Source organism: Camelus dromedarius, chromosome 6 (assembly GCF_036321535.1).
Source record: "Camelus dromedarius isolate mCamDro1 chromosome 6, mCamDro1.pat, whole genome shotgun sequence".
NCBI lineage: Eukaryota > Metazoa > Chordata > Mammalia > Artiodactyla > Camelidae > Camelus > Camelus dromedarius.
Window position 1 is genome coordinate 44,471,028 of NC_087441.1, and position 16,425 is coordinate 44,487,452.

At 37.9% G+C, this 16,425-nt stretch overlaps 1 protein-coding gene across 1 annotated transcript in view; it reads left to right on the forward strand.

The window, feature by feature from the left end:
• Positions 1 to 15,355, forward strand: part of AK9 (adenylate kinase 9) — a 97,006-nt gene extending 81,651 nt beyond the window's left edge. The window contains exons 31-40 of the mRNA XM_064486789.1: positions 1,445 to 1,658; positions 3,785 to 3,986; positions 6,093 to 6,239; positions 6,351 to 6,571; positions 9,716 to 9,912; positions 11,160 to 11,329; positions 11,557 to 11,655; positions 12,675 to 12,777; positions 14,092 to 14,206; positions 14,633 to 15,355. Coding sequence (XP_064342859.1) covers positions 1,445 to 1,658; positions 3,785 to 3,986; positions 6,093 to 6,239; positions 6,351 to 6,571; positions 9,716 to 9,912; positions 11,160 to 11,329; positions 11,557 to 11,655; positions 12,675 to 12,777; positions 14,092 to 14,206; positions 14,633 to 14,835 — 1,671 coding nt within the window. The 3' untranslated portion in view covers positions 14,836 to 15,355. The remainder of the gene's footprint in view (positions 1 to 1,444; positions 1,659 to 3,784; positions 3,987 to 6,092; positions 6,240 to 6,350; positions 6,572 to 9,715; positions 9,913 to 11,159; positions 11,330 to 11,556; positions 11,656 to 12,674; positions 12,778 to 14,091; positions 14,207 to 14,632) is intronic.
• Positions 15,356 to 16,425: the final 1,070 nt, after the last annotated feature.

The window sequence follows — 16,425 nt, forward strand, 5'->3', positions numbered from 1 at the left end:
GTGTATAAATAATCCTTTTTCAGGACTGTTGGGAATCTTTCTGGGTGCCTGACAATTTGATGTTTCTGATTTGATGACACCTTGGGTATTCTGACCTACAAAGGAGAAAGATGCCTGCTAGATATTTTGGCCAACAGCTAAATCTGCTGTAAGGATTCACACTTAATTTGGGAACTAAAATGGAATCATTGAACTTTCAGCTTTTCTCTTATTACCAAGTATAAGACATAGAGCAGACTTTCCCACTCTATCCCCAAGTTTCTTCTTATCCCCAGCATTTATTCCTAGCCATGAACATGATTCCAACCCAAGAATGATGATGCTGACAACACCATTGACCTGTGACTGCTATCCTGGTGTAGCTCTGCAGGAGGAGCAATATTTTACCACACTGTTTCCCACCTATTTTGTCAAGTCTAGGCTTGGCTAATGCTTGGCTACCTAAGGCTGTAAAAAAAAAAAAAAAAAAAAAAAAAGGTAATCGATTAATTACTCAGTTCTCATCATTACCATTGCAAAGATGTGGGACTACTCCTCCCACTCCATTCCGTACCGACACCTTAGGCTGCTTTTTAGGTGTGTTTTTGCCTTTTGTGGCTGTCCTTGATGTTTATGTGAGTGGAACTGCATCTGTAAAAGAACTTGAAAGAGAAACAGGTGGGATTTGTCCTACCAGTATACCCTCAAAGATAACCCAGGGCCCCACCTGTGTTAGTCTGCTCAGGCTGCCACACCAGAATACCACAGCCCAGGTGGCTTAAACAACAGAAATGTATTTTCTCACGGTTCTAGGGGCTGGAAGTCCAAGGTCAAGGTGCCAGGAGGTGTGATAGTTCTGATAAGGCCTGTCTTCCTGGCTTGTAGATGACTACTTCTCACTGGGTCCTCAGTGGTTTTCCTCTGTGCTCATGCACTCCTAGTGTCTCTTTCTCTTCTTATAAGAACACTAGTCCTCTTAGATTAGAGCCCCACTCTTGTGACCTGATTTTACCTTAGTTACTCCTCAAAGGCCCTGTCTCCACATACTGTCACTTTGAGGGTTAGAACTTCAACCTACAAATTAGGGAAGACACATTTCCATACATAACACTACCTTAGAAATAGACCTCTCTGTGAAGATAAATTGGCCCATGAATATATCCAAACAACTTTACACTCCTTGGCAGAAACATTCAGTATACCCTAAAGACGTTATTAAGGAAGTAGAACTATAACTGTCAGAAACTGAAACCTATTTAAGAAAAACTACATTTATTGCATGTGGGTATAAAATAATTTGTTCTTTTTACACAGTTTATTAATATTTATATTTGATTATAATTTGTTTCATTATTTGATAGGAAAGATTTTCTTATTTTACAAATTTATTTTTTTCAAATTTATTTGGGGGAACTGCTTTTTCAAATAAAGCTCACTTGTGAATTCAATTGTGTATATATTGCAGCTAAGTGAAGGAGAGACAATCAAGCCAATTGAAAATTCAGAGAATCCACTTTATCCTGTAATCCATCGTCAGTATATTTATTTTTTATCTAGTAAGGAAACTAAAGAAAAATTTATGAAGAACCCAATCAAATATATCCGCCAACCCAAACCTAAGCCTACTATGCCCATTAGGATTGCAATTCTGGGGCCTCCAAAATCTGGGAAAACTACAGGTAAGGATTTGCCTTTGTTACCCCAAAGTGTAAAATAATCTCCTGAAAACTAGGACCACTTTTTTCAGGAAACCAAGTATCAAAACTGTCTCAAAAAGAGATAAAAAACCCTCAGAAATAGATGAAAACCATTGAAGAGAAGGCATTTCAAAAACAGAGCCTCACTCTGAAACAGCCCGGGAGCTAATGGTTTTGGAGGGAAATTAAGTCAAACTTCCAAAGAATTAAAAACTCAAGAGATATTGTGTTTTTATAAGTTTTTTCAGAGCAAGGGAAAAGAAAATAAGCTTTCCAATTTATCTTTAGGGTTTTTTTCCTTAAGGAATATAATCCATACAATCAAAAAAGTATAATGAATACAAATTCATTTTTAAATTAGCATGACCTTGATGTCAAAACCTAACAAAGATAATACAAGGAAAGAAATTACAAACTAATATTATTTATAAATATAGTCAAATAATTGTATATTAAGATTTTATTAGCATAAAATTATATTAAAATTTTATAACTATAATCTACTATATTAATAGTTTAAAGAGTAGAAATTCATTATCTTAATGACTGCTGAAAAGGGCATTTGATAAACTGTATTCCTGTAATGTTTGAATTTTGTATAACTTGAGACTTTGTGGCGTTGGGTTTGTTATTTCTTTAAAGGTAAATAGTCCAGCAATAGGTGGGTGTGGTATTTCAAGATGACATGATAACAACATGAACAGAGGTTGGTCACAATGAGAATAGAATGGGAGAGGAAAGGTACTGGAGTATTTAAAAGGAAAACCATAGGACTGAATGACTGACTGCATAGAGAATGAACAGGAGGGATGAGGTCAAAGATTAATTTGTCACCAGAAATGATAAAGGAAATTGTTCCAGCTCTTCAGATGAAAAGATTGTTTTCCCTGTTTAAACTTCTTAACATGACAGTCTTTTAAAGGTCATATTCTAAATGTTCACAAAGATAATAGTTCCCAAAGAAAGCCAAAACTTTGATTTTCAAAATAAAATCTTATAACCATAGCAAAAAATGAAAATATAGACAAGGCAATCTCATTTCTCAATTCTTTGTTGAAATAGGGGATTTTTTTTTTAACAAAGTGTCCAATTGTAAAAGCTTAATTATTTTTATAACTTTAAAAAAAAAATAGGTGTGACTCCAGCATTTGTAGCGAAGCTGAGATGAAGGCTTCTGCAGCTCTCACAGGGGGTCCCCTTCCAGGTGGCCCTCGCTGTGGTCAGTTATCCTGCATTCCCCACGGGACCAGATGAGTTCTCAGTGTCCCCTATACACTGTGTCTCCAGACAGTTGTGAGGCAGGATCTACAGACCACGTCAGAGCACGCCCACATTTAACAGTAACAGGAAGCCATAGTCTGTGGTCTCACTTCGCAGAAGCAGAGTCAAGGTTGGGGCCTCTTTCAACCAATGGCAACATCTGTGTGCCGTAGAACAAATCATTCCATTTTAGTGAGCCTCAGTTCTCTTATTTATAAAATTGGAATTTCAGTACCCACTCTACCCACTTGATGAAATGGTTGAAAATAGCAAATAAAGCCACAGAAGAAATATTGCCCCATAAGCTGTAAATTACTATTAAAATGTCAGATATGCCATTGTAATGTTTAAAAATTATTTCTTAGAGGATTAACTGCCACCAACTGTAAAGGTTGCTATCCTGATTACAGCTTGGAGTCCATAAATGGATACACAGAGAAACAGTACAATCCAGTGATGCAGGAACATTAAATTGTTGTTTTGGACATAGTACTGAATAGTAATAGTAAACAGGGGATGCCTTGTAAAGCTCTCAAAAATTTTGCTATCTCATGCATAAGGAAGAAAAAGCTTAAATGTTGGTGTGGTTATGAAAAAAAACCCACAGAGATGGTTCATTAACCAGTTCCATCAGCCACATACCTGAAGTACTAATAATGATCAACCTTTGAACAGTATTAATTCAGTAAAATGGGTTTTTTTTCTAGCAATTTACTAGGTTTTTACTAGCAATAGTAGCAGTTTTAATTTTTGAAATTGCTGTTGATGTCAATTAACCAGAATCTGAAACTAAGGTTAACTGATGAATTTTTGAAACGAAATAAGTTTAAAATTTTAATGTTTTTCAGTGGCCAAAAAAATGTCAAGTGAATATGGCTTAAAGCATTTGTCAATAGGAGAAGCTCTGCGTTATGTATTAAGCAACCAACCAGATACAGAGCTGGCACTTATGTTAAATTGGCATCTTCATAAAGGAAGGACAGCCCCTGATGAACTGGCTCTTCAAGCCTTAGAATTATCTCTGATGGGAAGTACATGTAATACCGCAGGGTAAGCAGGGTCAGGGGTTTGGGGGGCAGGAGAGAGGTACAAGATGGAGTTAAATCATTCAAAAAATTACTCACTGGAATCTAAAACACTCATCTTAAGCAGGGTTTAAAGCTCTTGTAAAGGGTGTGATCTGCTTCTCAAACTCTGGGCACCTGTATGGTTACATAGTTTAATTTTCTGTCAAGCTGAAACTTGACTTAACACTCACATGCCAGAATAGCAAGCAGGCCTCTTCACTCCCTCCAGCAACTCCTGCGCTGTCCAGAAGTCTCAGGGTTTACACAGTCCATAAAGGAGGCCCATGTGACTTCCACAGCCCAACAGAGCCTCTCACTGCCTATGGAGTGATGAAGGTGTGGCCCTCCCCTGTCCCCCAGGTGGTACTGGTTCAATGGAGATGGTCTCTCACTGGCCCAGCTCTCTGCCCAGGTAGCAATGCCCCTCTCTTAATGCCACATTTGGACAGGAGAGCCTCGTGTTTGAACTGTTTCTTCAGTTTACACCCACCTGCTCAGCCATGGCTCCCCCAGCACAGCCACTGGTTACACCCTGTAGTAAAAGCTGGTAAAACCTAAGGCCCTTCTCTTGAGCCCAGATCACTGACCTGGAATCCCACTGATTTACTCAAGGTTTTATATTAAGAGCCTCCTTGCCCTTCCCTGCCACTGGTCCTTAATCAAGTCCTTGGACAGTTCTCCTAATTTTAGTTATGAGGGAACAGAGTGTCGGGTTTTTCCCCAGAGAAGGCCCTGGGACTTATGCAAGTTAAGTTACCTCCTTCCTGGTGTTTAGCTTTGCATACAGAGGATCCTAGTGTGGGCAACCACAGTTGAGTCACAAAGGTTTTATTTCACCTTAATACCAGGCCAGTGACTGCCCATTCACCCTGAATTTCCCTAATCCTGAGGACCTCTCAAGTGACCTTTCACAGGACAAAGAAGTTGAGCTACTCTCCATTAAAAACCAACAACAGCAACCCCATACATTCTCTAGTTAGCTTGCGGGCTATGTTAATTTATAATCCTCTCCGCCACGGATGGGAGAGCTAGCTGGCTGGAGAGCCCTGGGGAAGAACATCCTGTGACGTACTCCACACCAGCCCTTCCTGGCAACCATCAGCCAGCGTGCCCAGCTTGCTCCCATCTCAGAATGAGTTTCCTGACTTTGAGGGCCGCTTCTCCGAGAATTGTGGACAGCCTTTATTCCTCCTCTCAGTGTGATAGTGACACGCACTACCTTAGACTGTTGGTCTAACAAATTCACCGTCATTTCTGCTCACTGGCCTGATAGGTCTGATAGAATGATTCTCTCCCAGATCCCATAGGGCTCTCTCACCAACTCCCCATCTCCCCTTGCACACCCAGGCTCCTCACAGAAGTTTACTACAAAAGCAAGCTTAGAATGCAATTTTTCCCATATTTGCTTAATTACTTACTAAAATACTATTAATTGTGCCAGGATCTGTTTTTTAAATTTTAAAACATATTAATGTGCTTCTTAAAGTCTTAATTTACTAGACACCTTGTCTTACAGCCACTGACCTTTCAATACAGAAATTGTACAACATCTGTTTGCTATAAAACTACAACGTTAAGATTGGGGTTGGGGAATTCTTCCCCTGCCAGCCATTCTGTTATAAGGACTGTTCATTAGTCCACTAGTTGTTGTTCATACCTGATCTACAATCTTTAAAACAACTCTAAGGGTTAATATCATTGCCCCTATTTTACCAAAAACTAAGGCTCAGAGAGTCAGACCAGGTTTCAGATCTAAGTCTGTGTGCCTCTGAAACCTGTTTCATGTTTAGAATAATAGCACCAATTAAATAACAGTGTTCAAGGTATTGTGTGTATTATCTCCCAAAGTCCGCCAAAATCTACCTCTGTGATGCTAAGCATCTGAATCAGAGCTGTGTCTGTATGTATGCTGCCTTCTTCTTGGCTCTTGGGCTTACACAGATAAACAGGGCAAAGTGACAAGATAAACCAAATTACACAAGGGACAGTACAGGGCTACTCCAAAAGATAGACTGGTTCTGGAAGACAGAAAGGCAGGTCTGAGAAAAAAGAAATCTGGAATTTTTATTTTCACATTTCTCCTTGTTAGTGTTGTGATCGATGGATACCCTGTAACTAAATATCAAGTGAGTCTCTTGGAAGCTAGGTCAGTCATCCCCATGGTCATCTTTGAGTTGGATGTGCCTTCCAAAGAGGTTTTTAAAAGATTGCTCCTGGAAAAAAAAACAGAACCAAGGTAATATATGTGATGAAAACAATGATAAAAGAATGAACTTTACTCATCCTGGAAAAAAAAAAAAACAGGGTTTTAACAGCTTTTTCCATTCCTTCTCTGTTTCTCTATTAGTTTGCCTTATCCATTGCACAACAGCTCACAGATTATAGCTGTCAAGAACTCAAAGTACCGCAAAAATATTGATGAGATTAGGCAATATTATCAAGAACAACATCAGAACTGGTACGTGATTGATGGCTTTCACAGCAAATGGTGGGTATGGAATGAAGTCATTAAGAAGGTCCAGATGATGAATAAACATGTGCATATATACCTGGAAAGAATAAAAGCAGGTACGATAACACATAACTCTGAAAAAAAATATGAATTTGAAGTCTGTGCATGCCTGACATGTTACCATAATTTATTCAATTTGAACACTTGTTCCCATGACCTTAATCAGTAGTTTAAATACATGGTACTATCCAGTTATTGTGGGCATGTATATTTGTTCTAATAAATGACTGCCTTACTCAAGCTATCATTTATTGAAGCCCATGGAACCTATCACATGAAAACAATACACAGTCTCTCACCAGAAGAGTTTATAGTGTTTGGAATGCTGTGGAATAAGCTAGTTTCAAGAATAGTAGTTATATGAAGGCAGGGGTCTGTGGAGTGACACTTGGCAAAATTTTGTTTAATAATCCAAAATTAGTTATTTTTACTATTTGTATAATGAAGTTATGGTATTATATAAATGTTGATTCTATAAAAATTAAATCTGAACATAGAATGGCCATTTAATCTATATTTGGAATTCATGAAAGAAAATTTTTGGTTATATATTCCTAGAAGTTTCTTAATATTTTCCCCAAAATACACAAGCTATAAGGAAAGCTACATCTCATAGCTCTAAAAAGAATTTGTCTGTAGGGGTCTCACAGACATCTGGTTAATGACTTCTAACTTCGGAACTACGGAGAAGATATAATGAGGTATGAGGGAGCAACGTGACAGAGAATCTCGCACAAGGAAAAATGCAGTGAGGATTCTGATAATGATGACATCATTGAATCTTGATTTGCTTCATTATTGGGGCATAACCAGTAGCTCTGGTTCCTGTTTGTCTGCAGATTGGGTATTTGTTTTCGCCTGAGGATTACAAGGCATGAAGATGAGAGTGCAAGGGGAGAGATAACTGAGTCTTAGAAACCTACTCCAATAAGTTTTAGATAACAGCACAGTAGTAAAACATTCCACAGCAGACTTCAAAAGTGAAACTTGTGCCTCATTCGCCTTTCTGTTACCCTGCTTCATCCTCCCTGCCTTAGATTGGGTTGCCTGCACACAGACTCCGGGTGAAAAGTTGGGTGCAGAAGCTTGACCAGGAAGTACTCTCAGGAATAGAGTTGTCAGGTTTAGCAAATAAAAATACAAGATTCCAAGTTAAATTTCAGATAAATAACAAATAACGTTTTTAGTATAAGTAGGTCCCAAATATTGCATGGGACACATTTATACTGAAAACTGTTCTTTGTTTATTTGAAATCCAAACTGAATTGGGCATTCTGTATTTGATCTGTCAGCCCTAGTCAGGAGATACACCTGAGAAAGCAAGGCTGGTAGAGTTGGGCAGAGGGAGACCAACCTGCAGTGTGGTGGAAACAGATGCCTCAGTCGATCCTGTAGAGAAGCACGGGAGCCAGGATGGACCTTCAAAATTTCCCATATTGAGGGGAGAGACCAGGCTTTATGTCTTCCCATTGGCCTGTCATTGAGCGTGTCACTCTGGGAAGGGGTATAACCTGTGACAGAGGGGCAACTCCCAGGGCAGCTGTGAGCCATCAGCACTGAGGTTTCCAGCAGCTGGAGGATGGGGGCATTAGCCCCGATGAGGGATCTGGTTGGGGCACCAGAGTATCCACTACATTATTCCAGATAGACTTGCCTCTGGCTTGAATAGTTTAATCTAATTGAAGTTGCCCTCTTGCTCTTCTGCTTCACCTTCCACCTGCCAGTCTGTACCTGATGGTTTGAAATTTGTTTTGATTTTTTTTATAGTCTACAATTCCTTTGTATGCTATTCAAATGACCCTCCCCTATCAGGGGGCCAGTTTTACTCTAACTAATGAGATGGAGCAAGGTCAGGGTTAGAAAATTAAAGAGATTCCTCCTCATTCTGTCACATTCCAGAAAAGGATCTGTAGGCATTGCCAGATGGCATCAAGAATATCCCAAGAATCAGAAAAAGAGATATATTTGAGTGTCTTTTAGAACTTGATGTCATTTGATTCTAAATTACCCTGTCACCAAACCTGTCAGGATTGCTGAGGTCAGCACATCTGAGTTAAAGAGCAACCTAGGATTGTAAACTATAGTACCATAGAGTATAATATTATAGCATTACATCATACTAGTTTTAAAGTACTATGTATTATTAGACCGTAGTACAGTGCATTATAATACTTTGGAATAATAATAGTATACCACTGTAGTATAATAGTAGTGTAATATTCTTTGTAGGAAAGGACTATGGGGCTTCTTAACCTTTTCATCTATGTAATAAACAACAGATGGAATAGTGGATTAGTTTATCTATTGCTTCATAACAATTATTTCAAAACTTAGCATCTTAAAAACAGCACACACACATTCACTCACAGTTTCTGTGGGTCGGAAAACCAGGCACAACTTAACCAGACCTCTGCTTCAGGGTCTGTCACAAGGCTAGAGTCAAGGTGTTGGCCAGGATTATGGTCTCATCTGAGGACCCAACAGGAAAAGAATCCACTGTTCCACTTCCTCTTGTGCTATTGACAAGACTTCATTCCCTGAGGGTTGTTGGACTGAGGGTCTCAGTTTCTTGTCAGCTGTTGGTCAGAGACCACTTTGCCATATGGACCTTCCCAGCATGGCAGCTTGCCTTATGAAGGGAACAAGATAAAGCAAGAAAGAGTGCCAACATACAAAAATACATATGTTTGTGTATATCTATATATTACTTATAACATATATAAAGTTTATAGTAAGAATTAAGAACAACCAAACCATTTATCAACAGATAAATGGTTAAGTAAACAATATGTACATTTATACAATGGAATACTATGCTTCAATTCAAAAGAATTAGATAAATCACATAAACTGATATGGAAAGATGTCAAGGACCATAACTAACTGATAAAAGCAAGTTTCAGAATAATGTTTACAGTATAGTGGCGTAAGCATCCTATATGCAAATATATATATACATGTGTATTTGTAAATGTATAAAGAAACATCAGAAAAGAATACAAACTCAACAGTGATTATCTCTTAGGAGGGATGTTGGATTGAGAGGCTGGAGGTATGAAGAGAAACTTCTTACTCTGGAATTTTACAATGTGCAATCATTTGTATAGTGCTAGCGTAATTGAAATTATTTTGATTTTGAAAATTAGTTGTGTTTTCTGTGAAAAATAAATATATAATAATAGTTAATCTCTTAATAATAGGAAAAGCTGCCTGCATTGACAAGTTATGTATCTCACCTGAAGAACTGATTTCTCGCCTGGGCGAATTTGGACAGTACTGCCCTGTCAGCCTGGCAGAATCATATGAATTAGTTGATTGCTCTGTAACTGATTCCTTGGAATTTGCAGCAGAGTTCAGAGGGCACTATTATAAAATGAGTTCTCAGGAAAAATTGAATGTAAGTTTGTTCCTAATTCTAGATATTTACTAGGGAAAGGAAATGTCTGTCTCAGAATTCATCAAACGGGAAGGGGTGGATACAGCTGGGAGCACCCAGGAACTGGGGACCAGGAGCCCCATTTTTGGAACCTTTGACTCTGGGACCAATGAGGCAACTCAGAAGCTAATCCTAAGACTGCATCCCAAGACATATTTTGGCACAAGGCAGAAGTTCAGGGTTAGTGATGGACCCTCCACCTGAGCCAGCTTGACAGGGAAGGAGATCCAATAGTGAGCCCACCCATGGAGGGGATGCTGAGCAGCTGGCCCCCAGGGGATTTCATTCCAAGGGTGCAGAAGGGAAGTCAAAATCAGTAGAAATGAAACAAGACCTGACTTACGTCTCCTGTGCCTTAAACTTTCTTCTATTTTAATTCCCTATATACCTTATATTTCTGTTTAATGAAACAGAATAAAGATTTGTTCTGATATCATAATTTAATAATATAAAAATGTTGGTGGTTAAATTAATCAGATGCCTCTGAACATTTTATTTTCCTCTGAAGAATTCAAATTTTTTCTCTTTTTTTTCAGTTTTATTAGGTAGAATTATTACAGTTTGACTGCACATACACATTATATTGCATGTAAATACATATATACAGTATAATGCACATTTTTTAGTTTACATATATGTACTAATTATTGTTTCTAAGGAAGAATTCAAAATTTTTTTTCACTTTATTAAGAAGACATGTATTTCTCCCTGCTTATTTAGGTGATAATCACAGAATCTTAAAAACTGGAAGTGACATTAGAGATAGTGTATTTGGTCTGCTCCTTTCATTTTACAGAGCGATAACTGAAGCTGGAGAAGTTAACTCACCTGCCAAAGGGCACCCACCTGGTTAGTTATTCTGCAGGACAGGAAGACAGGTGGCAAGTGACTATGCACTCCAGTGCATGGCACGTAGTAAGAGCTCAACAAATATTATTTGTATAAATGGATGAGTGAGTGAGTGAGTGAGTAGGTGAGTGAGTGAATGAAAGTCCAAGAGACCTTAGATGAAATCACTTGCAAGTATTACTATAAGGAACTTTTCCAGTCAGGGAAGAAGTTACTGTAATGCAGAAAGCAGCTCTCAGATGTTATGAAGGACCAAACATTGCTACTGAAAATGGAGAGAGTAGCAGGAGAGCCTCAGTGGATTTTTATTGGTGTAGTAATTGTTTCATACGGTCTTGTTGCTATAATCTTTTTTATAGAAATTTTTGGAGAATCCAGAATTATATGTGCCTCCATTAGCACCTCATCCACTCCCATCTGCCGAGATGATCCCTAAAAGGCTGACACTGTCAGAGCTGAAGAGCCGGTTCCCTAAGTGTGCTGAGCTCCAGGGCTACTGTCCAGTGACCTATAAGGACGGAAAACAAAGGCAAGTCCTCACCCTCGTGCAAGTACAGAATGATAGCTCTACTCGGAGTAAGTGGTCCCTATAACAATCTTAACATTTTGATCAAAAAGTCACTATTGTTAAACTGGAAAGTGTTCTGTTTCTTCCTTGAGCTGCAAAGATAGAAAAATAAAATATTTTTGACATTTTATTTACACAGTACAGCATACTAATTACACAATACACAGTTGTTTTTGTTTGTCTTTCAGATATGAAGCCCTAGTACCTGGTAGCATTAACTATGCTTTAGAATATCGTGATCGTATATATATTTGTGAGAGTAAAGAAAAGCTTCAGAAATTTTTGAGGTGAGACCATTCACTAAGTCACAAGTATTTATTTATTTATTTATTTATTTATTTATTTATTTATTTATTATCTACGTTAAATGCACCAGGCTGGGATAGATCTATATATACTCACAGACGCACACACACAGACACGTACACGTGCACATAAACACACGCATAGCTGAAGGGGGCATCAGTTACTCATCCACTGCCAGACATTTCTGTTCTTCACAAGAAGTTGGAAATCAAATTTCTTCTTAAATTTTTCTGATTTTTAAACTTTTGTGACTGATTCAACTATAAAAAAAATACACTGTGGATTAAATCACATCTGCAGATAGCCTTTGTGCAGTAGTTTGTGATCTCTAGTGGAGCTCACTGAAGAAATATAACTGTAAAAAGAGAAGAGACATCAGTTGCTGGAAGGGATATCAGATTGAAGGAGAGAAGGTTGTTTTTCTTTTTTCTTTCTTTTTCCATGGGAAAGATCTGAGCGTGTTTAAAATGCAGGTACATGGGAAGGATCCAGTAAAGAAGGAAATGCCAAAAGTGCGGGAGAGAGAAAATTTGCTCTATTAAGATATCTGGAGAGAGGGCTGAGTGGGGATCCAAAGTCTGGGTGGAGACTGTTCTTTGATGGGAGGTGAGCTCTGCCACGGGACAAGGAAGCTGTGTGAGGCTCTGCTCGTGGTGAGCCGTTGAGGAAGTTCTGTTCCAATGGCTTCTCTTTATAGAGCATGGCACTTGTGCAGGGGTTACTTGGGAGGGTTTAAAGTGAGAGGAGAATATAGAAAGTTTTATATAGTTTCTGTGAAAGACAAGAAAACTGAGAAGACATAAGCAGGGTTAGGAACCCCGGTGAAATTGGTGGCCATGAATTTCCAGGAGACCCAGTCTTCCCACTTGTGTCATTTTCTCCACTGGAGAAAAACAGGTAGTGAACATTATCTTTTCGTTGTCTCTCGTGTGTCTGCCTTCCTGTGCACACACAATGAGTACATTTGCGAGCATCTATCTAACGGATTTTGTGTTGCTAGGTTGCCACTGAAATACTGGGATCAGAAGCTTCCTCACAAACTTCCCCCGTTAAAGGAGCCGATGTGTCTCACGAGTCTGCCTTTGCCTGGATATCTGGAGCAGGTTCCTTTACATGATTTCCTGTGTTTGGGTATTAGAGGACTACAGCAGTCTCTTCTTCAGCAATCACTTTTATTTGGGGAACAATGAAACTCAAGGCAGAGTTTCCTGATTTTAAGCTGTAAATTCACTTTTAACCTATTTTGGTTTTACATGGTTGTGAAAATAAAATGTGAGAAAAGCCCCTATTTCTGTAGCTAGTCCCAAATAGCTGCACTAAAGGGAAGAAAGGGTAGAATGTTAGAAAATTATTTACATTTGATGTGTAGTTTCTTATTTGGAATTTCAGCATCTGTAAAACTTTTTCTTAATTTGAAACTTGCTAAGTCAGTCTCTGAGAGGTTTTTCGCTGCTGAAAACAGTTGAGTTGCAGTATCACCACAACTGAACCACCAAACACATGTTTTGGCCAAAATCCAGGTGAAGCTATTCACTCAAGTCACGACTTATTTATCTAAATATAACTCTTTCTAAATATAGTCAAACTTACCAGTAGCAACCACTATTTTAAAAGCTTTTGGAAAAAATTCTGTAAAACAGATGCTGTGGACACAACTTCATACCTTTCCTACAAATTCTTAACCACTTTTTTTTTTTTTTTTCAGCTCTCCTAGGTGGTTAGCCTTCAATCTGGCTTAAAATCAAAAGACAAGATGAGGCTCACCCAGAGAGGAGTATTCTCTTTGCCTGCTAGGGGCTCCACAATCTTTTTTAAAAAATATATTTTATTTTGTTTTTGTTTGTTGTTTGTTTTTGTTTTGGGGAGGTAATTAGGTTTATTTATTTACTTATTTATTTGAATGGAGGTACTGGGGATTGAACACAGGACCTCGTGTGTTAAGCATGCGCTCTACCACTGAGCTGTAGCCTTCCCACCTCCAGAATCTTGACCACAGCGATAACTGTGTTGTCTGGGATTCCTCATCAGGTGGCCCTGGGACCCGAGAGTGGGATGCAGTCTGACCACTTGTAAGCAATGGAAGCAAAGATGGGCCAAGACAACTCACAGTGTCCCCTTCTTTCTTTTTTAACTTTTTATTATGGAAAATTTCAAACATAGAAAAATAGAGAGAATTGTGTAATGAAACCCATGTATCCATCACCTACCTGGCACTAAGCCAATTGTGGTTTTTATTTTTCTTAATCAAATGTATTTTGTGTTTCTTTCCTGTCGACTAAGTGCTCACTCACCCCTCTTTATAAGTTCCATTTCCAACCCCAGGAGGCTATTTGAGGCAAAGAAGAGCCTTTTTAATCTATTTGCCATTAAGAAAGGAAAACAAACTCAAATATACACAATTTGTTTCCTGCCTGCAGGGTATCGCAACTTCTCTGATTAAGGCAATGAATGCAGCAGGATGCTTAAAGCCCAAATTCCCCTTCTTAAGTATAAAGAGATCTGCACTACTGTACATAGCACTTCATCTAAAAGGTATGTCTTTTCTTTTTTTTTTTTTTTTTTTGGCTGGAAATGATATGCTACTCAGAACTAATTTAACATTAATTGTAGTATAACATGATAAAAAAAAAAACATGTCGAGCTGGGTTTGTTGCTTGCATGGGTGTGTGTGTGTATTGGTAGGAAATATTTTAGCAAAAATATCAAGCCTGAGTTTCCAGTTTTTAAAGCAGGGACTACAGGTAACATAATGAGCTGTCAATAATCCGTGCTGTATAGGAAGGTGAATAGCGGCAATTATGATCTAAAATAGAATAAGCCCCAAATCTTATTTGGGATTTGGATATATATTTTCTTGGCCATAGCTGTGCAGCTGAATCACACACACAGTTCTCTCTCTAATTAAATGATTCACTAACCTAACAGAAAACATTCACAGTTCTGTGAAATTTTCTACAGCCTTTAATCCCAAAAGTTCTGAATATACAAGAAAAAAATATAAGAAGAAGATGGAGCAGTTTATGGAGAGATGTGAACTCATTACATACCTGGGTGCCAAGATGACCAGAAAATACAAGGAACCTCTGTTTAGAGCTATTGACTTTGATCATAAATTACAGACCTTTCTCTCTCTTAGAAATAAAGACCCAGTCAATGGATAGTTTGCTTGGGTAACTGCACCCAGGATCTTAAGAGTTACCTGAAAAGGATAAGGGAAATAGGTTGAAAATCCGGCTCCCCCTGATGTACTTTTCCCTCCTGTGTGATGCACCACAGCTGCTACACTGGCTACATTGCAAATGGATTCAAAGCTCTGCCAGCAGGAAGGAGTGCTCTTCTGTAAGCCTAAGTTTTCATATAATTTTAAAGTTTATTGCTCTTTGCCTGAATTTTTATGCTTTAACAAAATAGTTATCCCATTTAGAATTCCATTTAGAATATTTAGGTGACTTACTTTACTTAATAAATCTATTGTTCATTTTCCCTTTTAACATATTCAGTAGAAAAGTCAGTCTGTTAAGGAAAAGTACTCAGTAAATGTTGGCTTTGAGAAACAAAATTAACATTGATATAAATAAGGTAGAAATACTGGTCACACTCTTAACATAAGGAGTTGTTTGTGAACTTCATGAACATAAAGACACTTTATCATTTTACCAACAAAATAAATGGATGCTGAGATAACTGATGACTGCCTCTTTTCTTTTTCTCAAGTATTCAAGGAAGCATGCTTTCTACATTACTTTGTAATTAGAAATCACCTAGATAGTTGAGAAGGATAAAATCTAGAGTCTTTTTATGTGACATTATCAAGAAGTATATGCTAGAGGAAAATTACTAAATTGAATTTGAGATTTTAAAAGTAAGATTATCGATTTTTCAGCAGGAGTATGAGAAATCTAGAATGTGAATAGCAAGATTGGCTCTTTAAAAAAATAAAAAACACCACTGTTATCCGTGTAACCTTGGGTAAATCTCAATTTCTCTAAGCTTTTGTTTCTTAATCTCCAAAATGAATGATTTAGCTCTTTTTTTCCAGCTTTATTGAGGTATAACTGACAAATAAGATTATATATATTAAACTGTACCACATGATGATTTTGATATAGGTATACATTTGTGACATATTTACCACAATGTAGTTAATTAACACATCCATCACTTCACATAGTCACTTTGTGTGTCTGTGTGGGTGTGTTTGTGTGGAGCAAGAACACTTAAGAACCACTCTGTTAGCAAATTTCAAGTGTTATTACAGTATTATTAACTATAGTCACCATGCTGTACATTAGATCCTCAGAAAACTTGTCTTATAACTGAAAGCTTGTACCCTTTGACCAATATCTCCCCATTTCTCCCACCTCCTGCCCCAACCCCTAGAAGCCACCACCATTCTACTCTGCTTTTATGAGTTGGACCTTTTTTTTTTTTTTAAGATTCCACGTGTAAGTGATACCATAAAGTATTTGTCTTTCTCTGGCTTATTTCACATAACATTATGGCTTTCAGATCCATTCATGTTGTCTTTATACCTATAATTTCAACAATGTTCATTACAAATTAGAATTCTATGATATACTTAATAATAAAATAATTTTTAAACAAAAGCTAGAAGCTTATTGACAAACTTAGGATAAATCCCAAAAGCCTTTGAACAGTTGCTGATAGACACGTAGATGAATCTATACTTTTTCAGGAGACTGGGAGTTGTCAGTAGCTACCAAGTTTTACAAGAAACATAAGGTTCTACC